At 37.0% G+C, this 13,228-nt stretch overlaps 1 protein-coding gene across 2 annotated transcripts in view; it reads right to left on the bottom strand.

The window, feature by feature from the left end:
* The window catches only part of LOC106871801 (galactose-1-phosphate uridylyltransferase), a 76,498-nt gene extending 74,754 nt beyond the window's left edge, over positions 1-1,744 (bottom strand). Inside the window, exon 1 of one of the 2 annotated variants that reach the window (XM_052978201.1) lies at positions 1,595-1,744. In XM_052978201.1, coding sequence (XP_052834161.1) covers positions 1,595-1,616 — 22 coding nt within the window. In that variant the 5' untranslated portion in view covers positions 1,617-1,744. The remainder of the gene's footprint in view (positions 1-1,594) is intronic. The other variant, XM_052978202.1, reaches the window with a different exon arrangement.
* Between the last annotated feature and the right edge of the window lie 11,484 nt (positions 1,745-13,228).

The raw sequence follows: 13,228 nt of genomic DNA on the forward strand, positions 1-13,228 counted from the left end.
TATATATATGTATGTGTGTATATGTTTGTGTGTCTGTGTTTGTCCCCCCAACTTTGCTTGACAAACGAGGCTGGTGTGTTTACGTCCCCGTAACTCAGCGATTCAGCAAAAAGAGACTGATAGAATAAGTACTAGGCTTACAAAGAATAAGTCCTGGGGTCAATTTGCTCGACTAAAAAAAGGCGGTGCCCCAGCATGGCCACAGTCAAATGACTGAAACAAGTAAAAGAGTAAAGCTACCAAGCTGAAAGAGCTATCACAGAGTGCCCCTATAAACATTTCAATACCACTTAGGTGTATTCACCCCAGATGGTACCGCTAGCTGACATGGCTCATGGACTATAATCACTTTCTTAGCCTACAGGTGTTTCTGCTCCACGCAAGTGGGTATCCAACAGCTGAGTGCTCATGCAACATTTCCTCGGAGCCATTTAAATGTTTATAGTGCAAAAAAGTGACAGCCTAGTCTTGAGTTTGTGTCATGCATATAAACATTTTGCTGTATATGTACTCAAACATATCTCTCCTGCTTACAGTCATGAACAGCCCTGCCTAGGGTGAAACTCACAGTAGGCTTCCAGCTTTGCATAAATAAGTGTATCCACTGAACCCGATATATCAAATTGCATATCAGGTAATGTTAGCACTATATGAAATACATATGAATATATTTTACTACACTTACAGGCAGACATAGCTAGAGACTTAGAGATAGATAGACAGATAGATATAGAGAGAGGGGGAGAGAAAGGAGAGAAACAGAGACAAAGAGATTAAGCTACCTGAGGCATAACTACAGTTTGGTGCCCCAACTTGGATCCTCATTACACCTATTTTTGATGAGATTTTGAAAATATGTTTGTGATTATGTAGATTACGATTATGTTGATAAAATTTAGAAAAAAAAATACAGGATAGAGAATTAGATCATTCCTCTCCCGACCTCGATTTCATAAACAATTTTGTAACATTAGCCTTTCTTAATTTCTTTTTTCCTCGGATTTATGTTAGAAACTTCAACATAACGCGAAATGCTTTTTCGAAAACGGATTTCTACAAAATTTCATTTAAAACTATGTATTTTAAAGAAAGTTAAAGGAAAGAAGGCCGAGATAGGTACAGAAAATGACCTGAAATTCATCAACAAAAAATATTATCGACACATTCTCAAATTTACACACTTGAAAACCTATCTTCGTAAAATTTACTTAGAAAAAAATAAGCATTTCTCAGTAAGTTATTAGGAAATAAAGACAGGAGAGGAGCACCTGTAATTATACCCTATCTAGTCTAATTATAATGCCTCTTTTTATCTGTCCGTCCGAGAGAGAGAAAGAAAGAAAATAAATATAATGTTCTTATTTTATTTTATGCTGCTTCAGACCGCGTACTTCTCGACGATGCGTTTAGGCATAAAATAATACAGCTATAAATATAAATATAAACATAGACAATGTCAGAAAATATAGCTATGTGACATGTTTCTTCGTCAGTCTACTTTAAAATACATATAGCTTAATGTGTCAGGCTAAATGTGTTTTCAAAGACTACTTTATTAATGGTATAATTGCAAAATAACTACCAAGATACTGACCATTGGGATCAAATGTTTCCATGATTCTTTCAAAGTTTATTCTTTACAAAAACAAAATTCGACTTTCTCGCAAAAAGCATCATAAAAACACGCGGCGAGTTAATAATATTCCCAGGGTAACTTGCCAGATACACTTCCGGAAATTCAAGACTATTTTTAGACTGACAGATTTGTAGCGGCTCTGTTACAATGATATGGGAAAAGTGTATACCTTCCTAAAAGTATGTTTACCAGGCGGAAGAACATAGTAGTGAAAGTAAAGTAATGGAGAGTGTTTTTTTTTTTTGTTATTTTTTTAATTGTTAGTCTGTAGGGAGGGTAATGCCCATTGCTATGAGGCCTGTGATTTTGATACAATGAATGTTTTGTGTAAACTGTTGCATGTCGACACTTATGAAAAGACATAAGCAACGAGGGGATTCCAGATGGACGAAATTCTGGAGAGAAGGAATTGGGTATCGTGATTAGTGCAGGGTTGGACACAACAAGGGTGATGAGAAGAAGAGATTTGAGTGGATTGATTGAGAGTACCTAAGTGGGGAGGAGGTAAAGAATACGCATACCAACCGTTTTCGGCGTAACCCTAACCTTAAACACCGGGTGTGCGTATTCTTTACCTTCACCCCTGAGTGGTACGAAACCAACCAACTCTGAGAAACTGAGGTCATTATAGCAACATTAAAAAAGTAATGGAAGGTGACCGCACATCTATAAAAGAGGGGCGGAAGTGAGTCTGTGAGTGATTTTATGCCAGGCAATGGAGTGGTTTTCTCTAGACGAAATGTGTGTAGCATCATCACTGTCTCAGGTGGGGGTGGGGTCAATCTTCTATTGTGGAAAGCTTTGTATGGTAACAGCAAATGTTGGGTGTTGAAATATTCTCTGGCCCTGAAAAGTAGGGTCAGTTTTTGACATACAGTCCTTGCTAAGTTAAGGATATGGTTTGCCATATGAGGTCCTAAGTTACTTTGGGGCCTAGCATTTGGAGCAACAGTCAGGGTTCTAGATGAGTGCTGCTTTTGTTTGGGTGGGTGTGATAGCATTTTCTTGAAATGTATAATGCTTGAACTTTTTGCCGTTAAAAGAGTTAATATTGACAAGGTCTTACTGGAGGATGTTTTCAAGTGTTTGTTCAAGGAATCAGTGCAGGTTTGAAATGTGGTGTCTAGATTGTAGATGGATAACATATGCTTCGTGTAAGCTAAGAAAGAATGAAGGGTCGTATCATCTGTACATAAGTGTACAAGGGTGGATGTAATGGCAAGGAAGTGATCATTGATTTATAGAAGAAAAAGAATAGGGAAAAAAACAAAACCCTGGGGTACACTAGAATTAATTGAAAGAGCTCTGTCAATACATTCTGTGATGGATAGGAAGCTACCAGTCCAACTACTGATATATTGTTGTAAATTTTGCCATGCTGCGGGTGATGGCAATGCTTTTAATGAACTTCTCTAAAGTTAAAGCTTACTGGTAAGCTACATGAGATAATAGGTCCCCAATGGATCTGGCTCTATGGAATCCATACAGATGGTCAATAAGGAGAGAGAGAGAGAGGACAACATCATTGTAAAGGATTGTCTCCATTATCTTAGAGATTTTAGAAGTGACTACCTTGGGACATTAGTTGGCTGAGAAGGTTTACGTTTCATGAGAACTAAAATATGTTTCCAAAGGCCAGCACATATCTTCATAGATAGTAACAGGCTGAAAAGTTTGAAGAATATAGAATCAATATCTGAGTGTAATGGAAGAGACATTCTTAAAACCAGTTGTTTCATTGGTTTGAAGCAACCAAGGTATTCATAATTGATGTAGGTATATATATGGTATGGAGTTTGGTGAGATGGGCGGTGATAGATTTGGAGGAGTTTGAAAGGTGAGAAAGCCCGAGGGCCATGCAGTCCATGAAGGCATCTTTTACAGTACAAGAGTTGCAAGAGTTGTGTTGTTTGGTGTTGAGAGTGGGATGATATTTTCCGGATGGTGAGACTTGAGGTACATTCTTTTGATGTTTAAAAGGGTGGATGCGGGATAATGTTTTCTTGAGGTGTGTAGTAATTGTGTCTTTATGCTATTGAAAGAAACAAGATTGGTATGACCCCAATGGAAGATGTTTTTAAAGTTACTGTTCATGGAGTGGTCAGCGCACATTTTGTATGAGGTGTCTCAGTTGCATGTTGAGATGCTTGAGTGCAGAAGGAAGGAATAAAGAGTGCTAGCATTTGCATTGAAGTGGACACTGATGGCAAGTTGGTTAATTTTGTATAGAAGCATGGGGTTGAGATGAGCTGGAAGGAAAGGGTTGTGATGACAAGAGTCAAGGAGCTTGACCAGAACAGGAAGGGTGAGAAAAGAAGTGAGGGAAGGAAGACCACGGGTCAGCTCTCTTTTGCTTTGGGTGCTCATGACAAATGGATGTAAGGCAAGTGAGCTGATAGGGATGGGCACTAGCAGCTGCTGTTGTTAGTGCATAGGTTGGGCATGAGTTTTGGATAGAGTACAGCTGGATGGCAAAATGATGAGAAGGCAGGCAAATTGTTTCTTATTTCCCTGCATTACAGTTCCCTCGCACAACAAGCTATTTCGGCAATCATGTAAAAGTATATTTCTCTGTTGTTGCTATCCTCTTCCACATGATGGCAGTGAAGATAAGGATCAGCAGTGATGCCATAAGACCTTTCTATGGCAAAGGAGACGTGGCCTGAAGCTGTTACTCCAGGAGAAAAGAAGTGGGTTGGAATCTACGAGTAAACAGTTTGCTACAATATTTATATGCTAGTTATGATGAAAGCTAATTCAAATGTTAGTAACAGATCAGTCTGTTAATGGCACCCATCTATGAGGTGATGGTGTTAAAGATGGTCAGTTTTAGTCTGCTACCCCCAAAACAGGAATAGTTCCATCAACAAGTTTCTAAACAGTTTTTATCAACCAAATTTTACATGCAATGCTATGGCCAACCCCTGGCCAATAGTAGAAGATACATTTTCCAAGGTGCCATAGGGTAGTCTGGAATCATAAGAAAAACCAGGTAGTTGGGAAGCAAACATTTTAACCACATAGCCATGCCAGCACCCATTTAAATTAAGAGTACGTGAGCAAACAATCCACTACAGGTCTACCAGCCATTTTGCCTCTGTTGCACTTTTAGTTAAATAATAATAATTATAGAAAGCAGCCTACATTTTAATTAGAATATTAAATATTTACTTCATAACATTTCATAGATCAATAAAAAAAATTCTCGTAATGTAACACATTCTAATTCTATGAAAGTTTACAGCCACAAATCAATGTGAACAAATGGCTGAACTAAAAAAAAAAGTCAATCAGTCGACCATAGTCTATAGTTTATGAGGTTTATAAGTGCACAGTAAGAGGCACAACCTCTTTCCATCATCTTTTTCAGTGATCACCCAATCTCAAGCTTTCCATCATCTTCCTTTTTGTCCAATATAAAGGTAATGTAATGTAAATATCTCCAAAGTCCCGGGTAGTTTTAAGCACTGATGCTTATCTCTGACTTCATGGCATAACTCAAGTGAGAGAAAAATGCCCTACACCCGTCCAATGAATAGGTGACTTGTCTATCACAAGGTGCATTCTCAGATGAATTCATTTCCAATAGTTTTATCAGAAATTCTAGGGACCAACAGTACTTCAGATTTTAAAACCTAAACACATTATCTCTATATATTTTTAGAACAGCATATGTGCATCTGTGTGCGTATACATATGTATGTGTAGATATATAGATACATATATCTATGTAAATATATATATATATATACATACATACATATGTATATATACATATATACATACATACATACATATATATATATATATACATACACACACATATACATACTCTTTACTCTTTTACTTGTTTCAGTCATTTGACTGTGGCCATGCTGGATCACCGCCTTTAGTCAAGCAAATCAACCCCAGAACTTATTCTTTGTAAGCCTAGTACTTATTCTATCGGTATCTTTGGCCGAACTGCTAAGTTACAGGGACGCAAACATACCAGCATCGGTTGTCAAGCGACGTTGGGGTATCTTCAGTTGTTGTATACCCATACATATGGGTATACAACAACTGAGGACACCACAAAGAAGAGAAAAACAAGAATATTTTTTTCTACTCTAGGCATAAAGGTCTGAAATTTTTAGGGAGGGGGCCAGTCAATTATATCAACCCCAGTATGCAACTGGGACTTAATTTATTGACCCCCAAAAGGATGAAAAGCAAAGTCAACTTTGGTGGAATTTGAACTCAGAACGTAAAGACAGACGAGATACTGCTAAGCATCTCGCCTAACGTGCTAAAGTTTCTACCAGCTTGCCGCCTTCTTGGCATGGAAATATTACTTATTACTCTGTAAAGTGGTTGCAAAAAATGTGGAGACAATGCTAGGTTAAGAGGAAAGAACCCTCCATGTTGTCTTGTCAAGGACATGACAAATTCTCTAGTGCTGGTGTCCTGATAAAATGTACCCAGTTCACTCTGTAAAGTGGTTGATGACAGGAAGGACATCTAGCCATTGAAACCATGTTTAGGACAGCAGCAACTCTGAATAAAAACTGATTCATTCTGTACTCCTCCCCCCTATGTAAGCATAGGAAGTGAACTTAAAATGATGATGACATTGCTTGGAGAGTAACTTTACAGACTTGGTTGATGTTTGGAACAAACTCTCCTTAAATACATTTATTTTAGTTATGGTAGTAATTAATTTTTGTGATAACGGTGTCCTGGAACAAAATAGATTTCTTATTATATAACACACACACTTCCACAGACATGTGAATGCCTGTGTATATAAATATAAGGATAAGAAGAATTGAAACAAGGAAGATAGTCTTAAGTAAAAATGTTTAAAAGAACTCTACAGAACAAAAGGGATAGTTCATTGAATCAAACCCTCATTGTTTGTAGTGTTTAAGATGTCTAATGAAAAGAAGAAAAACAAAAACAGTACATTTAAAAATTCTCACTAAAACTTTTGTTCGAAGCACATTGTAAAACATGTGATTAAGAAATTGAATATATGACATGGAAATGAAGTTGCCAAATTATTCTGTGGGTAAGAAGCCAAGTTATTTTCTCAAAGTACAAATGTATATAAATGCATGTTTATGTATGTGTGTGTGTGTGTGTACACATATATACATATTAATATGCATTGATTTACAAACACACACACATATGGGTGTGTGTGTGTATGTATACACAATGTTTACACGCTTGTACACAGACACACACACACACACATTTTGTATATATGGTTGTATTTAAAATAATGTGCTTGTTATATAAAATACTCATGTGCATTACATGTATAAAAGTATTTCCCAATTCAGTTGTTATTTATAAATAATTCTTTAAAAAATAAATAACATTTGCAGTGTAGGAGATTCCTCACTTTTGCTTTATTTTAATATATACGTGGTCTGATCAATAAGTATCCGGACTGTTGTCATTAGTAATGAAGCTAGAGCATCCAGAGTGATGCTGCATGGTACAGATTGACCTTAAACTCTGCTGTGCCTTCACACTAAGTTTTAACATTCTAGCTCACTTCTCTTGTTTACAGCAGTGCTTGGAAGGAAGGTGTGTAGCGTGTGATCATTGCATTGACTATAACAGAGAAAATTGAGCAGAGAATCTGCATCAAATTTTGCCAAAAGCTTGGTAATACCTGCTCAGAGGCCTATGCAAAGTTTTCAAAATGTTTTCATCGTTCTTGACACAATCAAGGAAATCTTGTGCAACTGAAACATGAGTGTCTTTTTGGTTAGCTGAAAGCAGTTTTGGCACAAACTTGGCAGACATGCATCTCTTACCCACATCTTCTGGGATAATGGACTAAACTGAACTGTAACTAATCTGCACATCCTCTGATAACTCACAGATGGTGATTCAATGATTTCCCTTCATAGCTGTACACACATCTATGATGTCTTACTCAGTTCTGCAGGTTGTGGGTTTCCCAGAACGTTCGTCACAATTGACATCTTTCAGTGAAATGTCTGAACCACTTGTGTACAGCTCATACACTCCTCTCCATATACTTTCTGCAACTTTGCGTAAGCCTCTGAGCAGGAATTGCGAGGACAACTTTTTCTGTTATGGTCAATGTGACGATCACGCGCTACACACCTTCCTTCAAAGCACTGCTGTAAACAGTAAAAGTGAGCTAGAATGCTAAAACTTAGTACACACACAGAGCAGAGTTTAAGGTGAATCTTTGCCAAGCGGCTTTACTCTGATTGCTTTAGCTTCATTACTATGGCAGCAGTCTGCATACTTATTGATCAAACCTTGCACTTTTAAAGTACAAAATCTTTTGCTGTTTATCTGGTGACTAATCCAAAACATAGTTGAATTACCAACAAACCAAGTTTGCAACCTATGTTTACTTCCCAGAGGCTAATCCTGTAATGCACTTGGGGAAAGTATGAATGCTACGACTGCTAGTTCATTATTATTTAAAACAGAAGTGACTCTTGGTACTTAGAGCAAGAACATGCAATTTCGAAAACACAGCAGGGTACATATAACATGTCTGCACCCTCCTTCCAGTAGACTCTGTTAAAAATGAAAGATTTATATTGGAATCTGATGCTTTTACTTGCATCCATTTATATATTTTAAGGCACTGAGCTGGCAGAATCATTACTACATCAAGCAAAATGCTTTGCAACATTTCTTCTGGCATTTTGTGTTCTGAGTTCAGACACTGCTGATGTCAACTTTGCTTTCTATTTCTTAGGGGTTAATAAAATATCATACAAGTTATGTACTGAGTTCAATGTAACTGACTGGATTAGCATCCCATTCAGGGAGAATGTTGTGATCTCAATCACTTATATCCCATGGAAACTGGGTAACAGGCCATAGGAGTCCTAGGGTTCAATAATAATTTTATAACACTATATCTTAGGTGTGGCTGTGTGGTATGAAATTTGCCTCCCAACCACATGGTTCTGGGTTCAGTCCCACTGCATGACTCCTTGGGCAAGTGTCTTCTATTATAGCTTCAGGCTGACCAAAGCTTTGTGAGTGGATTTGGTAGAGAAACTGAAAGAAACCCATCATGTGTGTGTGTGTGTGTGTGCATATGTATGTGTATATATATATATATATATATATATATATATATATATATATATACATATATATACACATACATATATGTGTATATGATTTTGGGTCCATGTTTGTCTCCCACCACCACTTGACACCAAGTGTTGATGTGTTTATATTACTGTAACTTAGCAATTTGGCAAAAGAGACTGATACAATAAGTATCAAGCTTTAAAAAATAAAGAAGTACTGGGTCAATTCACTTGACTAGAATGCTTCAAGGTGGTGTCCCAAAATGGTCACAGCCTAATGACTGAAACAAGCAAAAGATAAGTGATAAAAGATAAAGATGGATTACATATCATGCATTCTCATAAGAAAGTCACTGGTTTAAAGTCACTAGAAAAAATCATGAAAAGTTACTCTTTAACTCATTCTTGTCTTTTATTCTTTTCTCATTGGACTGTAGTCATACTGGAGCAATGGCTTGAAGGGTTAGTTTGTAGTGGCGCGAAATTATAGCCGCCATTGAGGAAGCCCCTTGAGTGCGCATGCGTAGTAAAACTAGTACTTAAAGAGTTTGTTTCACTTTCTAAGCCTCTTGAGCATGACACCTTCGACGTGACAACACCTTGCTCCTCAACAAAGCACTCTTCACCACGATGCCATCAATGTGATAGCTACTTGCTCCTCTGGCATGCATCAAGGAAGCTCTTAACCTTCCAATACCGATTACAAAACAATCAGCGGCTGCTAAGCTGAATGACATAGTATTTGTAAAACCAAGCATCATCAAAGAATAAAACTTATTTTTATTATGTTGTTAATTGTTCTACTGTTTCTTCATATATAATTATGTTGAAAGGTGATAGAGAGAGACTAATGTCTCTATTGCACAAGTTGAACAAACTGATCTCGGTATTTATTTTAAGTCTGGCACTTACTCTATCATTCTCTTTCACCAAACTGCTCCATTATAGGGATATAAACAAACCCAGCTGTCAATCAGTGGGGGACAAACATAAACACAAAATATGTATGCACACACACACAATAGGCCTCTTTGAATTTCTGGTTACTAAATTCATTCACAGAGCTTTAGTTTGTTTGGAGCTGTAGTAGGAGACACTGAGAATTGTCCAAAGTGCAGCACAGTGGGAGTGAACACAAAACTATGTGATTTGGAAAGAAACTTTTTAACCAGGCAAAAATTCATGCATACCTTGTTTTTTTTTTATTTGAAATGGATAATGAAATTGCTCTACATTGCCTTAACACTTTAAGCAAGTTCTCTCTATTTTCTGATATTGGTTTCTTTGGTCTAGACATAAGATCAATTCTCATAAAGAATAGGATTCAATATATTACTATGATAGTATTTGATTTTATCATGGCAGACTTGAATTAAGAAAGGAGAGATATATTTAAATATCGGTTTCAAATTTTGGCACAAAGCCAGCAGTTTCGGGGGAGGGGCTGAGTCGATTACATCAATCCCAGTGCTCAACTAGTACTTATTTTATTGACACTGAGAGGATGAAAGGCAAAAGTTGACCCTGGCAGTATTTGAACCCAAAACATAGAGGCAGATGTAAAGCATTTTGTCCAGTGTGCTAATGATTCTGTCAGCTTGCTGCCTTCAATATATATCTAAATATTGCTAGTTATTTTATTTTCATCTTTTAATTAAGAGGGAGCAATACCTATGATTCTTTACAAGGCCTCTGGGATTGTTAGAAAGAAGGGAAGAAGGTATTCTTAAACTACAGACCTGGCCTTAAAGCGTGCAACAGAGTGCACCCTCTTAGTGGTACTCAATGTTCCAGGTAAGGCAAGGTGTTAAACCAGATGATGGAGTAATTCTACCAGCCAGTAGGCTATGGCAGGATTTGAACTTAGAATGCAAAAAGCCAAAAGAAATACTGTTAGGTACTCAGTTCGATATTCTTGTAGTTTAGAGAGACAAAACTAAATGCCACAAACATGATTATTACAGATTTTAGTCAACTGCCAATGCAGTAAACTAAAATTTGTAATAATCACATCTAATATTGGTTTTAAATTTTTGGCGCAAGGCCAGCTATTTAAGGGGGGTAGTTAAGTCAGTTATATTGACCCCAGCATTTTGCCCATTGTCCTAATATTGATTCTGCCAGTTCACCACCTTAATCATGCCTAATATTAATTTTTAATCAGTTATTGAGATACCCTTGTTTATAGATAAAAACATGATATTGAGATTTGTAAACTTGGTTAAGATATCACTAATCTTCATTTACATATGTCAATAAAAAATCTCACATCAGCCATGGGGGTGTTTATCTAAATCAGCACTTTATTCTCTTATTATCAGTTATTTCATGATATTAAATTGCATAGAAATGGTCATGTGATAATGTAATGTTGGTTTCAAATTTTGACACAGGGAGAGGGTAAGTCAATTACATCGACCCTAGCCAGAGAAGGGGTAAGTTGATTACATTGACCCTAGTGTTCAACTGGTACTTTATTTTATTGACCCTGAAAGGATGAAAGGCAGAGTCAACCTCAGTGGAATTTGAACTCAGAACACAAAGACAGACGAAATACCGCTAAGCATTTTGCCCAGCATGTTAATGGTTCTGCCAGCTCACTGTCTTATGTGATTATGCAATTAGGTGATTGATGTCAAATGAAAGTACTCATGATTGTTGCATAGTCGTGTCAATATATTGATGACTTATGGCAGTAATAGTGACATTGATATTGTCAACTGTGATGATGACATTGATTGGTGCTGAGGACAATGATGGTGCTAACAGTGATAGGGATTCACAAGATCAAATTGACAAATAAAATTGGGATTGCAATAATTAAAAAAAATCCCCCCAAAAAATAATAAAAAAGAAGAGTCTATATTCCCTCAAGGTTCAGGGCTGGAATAAAGCTGGAAGAAGTACCACAGAATGATCATACAAACGAAACAGGAATAAGTGAAGTAACAAAAGAAAGCTAGCATACAAATTAAATATATACAAACTGAAACATAGACACAGGCATGGCTGTGTGGTTAAGAAGTACACTTTGCAATCACATTGTTTTGGGTTCAGTCCCACTGCATGGCACCTGGGGCAAGTGCCTTCTACTATATCTCTGGGTTGATCAATAGCCTTGTCAGTAAATTTGATAGATAGAAACAGTGTGAAAGCCCATCATATATCATACATACATGCACATATGTGTGTGTGTATATATATATATATATATATATATATATATACACACACACATGTATATACGTTTGTGTGTATCTCAGTGTTTGTCTGCCCCCCCCACTGCTTGTAAACTCATGTTGGTTTGTTTATGTCCTCGTAACTTAGTGACCCGACAGAAGAGAGACTGATAGTATAAGCACCAAACTTCAAGAAATAAGTACCAGGGTCAACAAAACCTTTCAAGATAGTGCCCCAGCATGGCTGCAGTCCAAAGACTGAAACAAGTACAACTTATACCATCAAGAACCAAGAAACATTGCTATGCAGAATATGTAGTACAAACAGTGGAAGAATAACGCATTTGTAGTAAGTGATTTCAAAAGAAATATGATGTTGGTGAATATGATCATTCTCATGACTGAGGGACAAACGTCTTAGACACAACCAACGTTCCTCATCCCACATTAGGATTTTGTGCTGGACACTCTGCCAGTGTCATGCCATCTGGTCTTTGATGTCCCCACTTCACTTCATCTTCATCTTTGTGACCCATGAACTAGGCTTCCCTGGTGAAAAGGATCTCTAGAGACTCAGAAAGAAAAAAATATTTATTAAAAGGATAGATGAACCCAACAGAGTCAGTGACAATCTATCAAGGACTTAGAAATACCAGGTTGTTTTCCAGTGTGTTGTAAGACCATTGGGAGTGAGCCCTACCTCCTTAGCTTTTATTAAATCATGTCTCTACGCTGGTAGTATAACTAAGTAGTCTGGGCTCAGCAGTGTGAGAAGGCAACTAGTTAGGAGGTAATTCTAAGCATAAACCCTCATTACCTGTGAGTGCTTGCAGAGTGATGAAGGCTAAAGGAGTCAACACCAACAGTAAATTGGGTCAAGAGAGAACTCATGGAGCCCTCTTACCTATTCATCAAAAAGTGAGCAGACAAAATATCATTTTACATATAACATCCACAGTAAATTATACGGAGATTATAGATTAGAAAAGCCAGAGAAATAGTATGAACACCATCTTTCTGCTATAATTAAGTCTAAGGATATCAAAATCTTGGGAAGTTGAAATCCTGTATGATCATGTGTGAAAGAGTAGAAGACTTAATATTCTTTAGTAAATAAAAAAAAAAATGCCCAGTGAATGTAAAATAATTGATATTGTAATTCATGTGTGCAAAGAACAGAACAGTTAAAGCCATTTTGGTAAATTAAAATAAAAATGGAAAATAATTTCATATGAAAAAGTGTGTGATTTAAAGGGTATTTAACTTTGAACTTTGGCCTCATGCCGACCAAAGCCTTGTGAGTGGATTTGGGAGACGGAAACTTAAAG

Source organism: Octopus bimaculoides, chromosome 2, assembly GCF_001194135.2.
Source record: "Octopus bimaculoides isolate UCB-OBI-ISO-001 chromosome 2, ASM119413v2, whole genome shotgun sequence".
Taxonomy (NCBI): domain Eukaryota; kingdom Metazoa; phylum Mollusca; class Cephalopoda; order Octopoda; family Octopodidae; genus Octopus; species Octopus bimaculoides.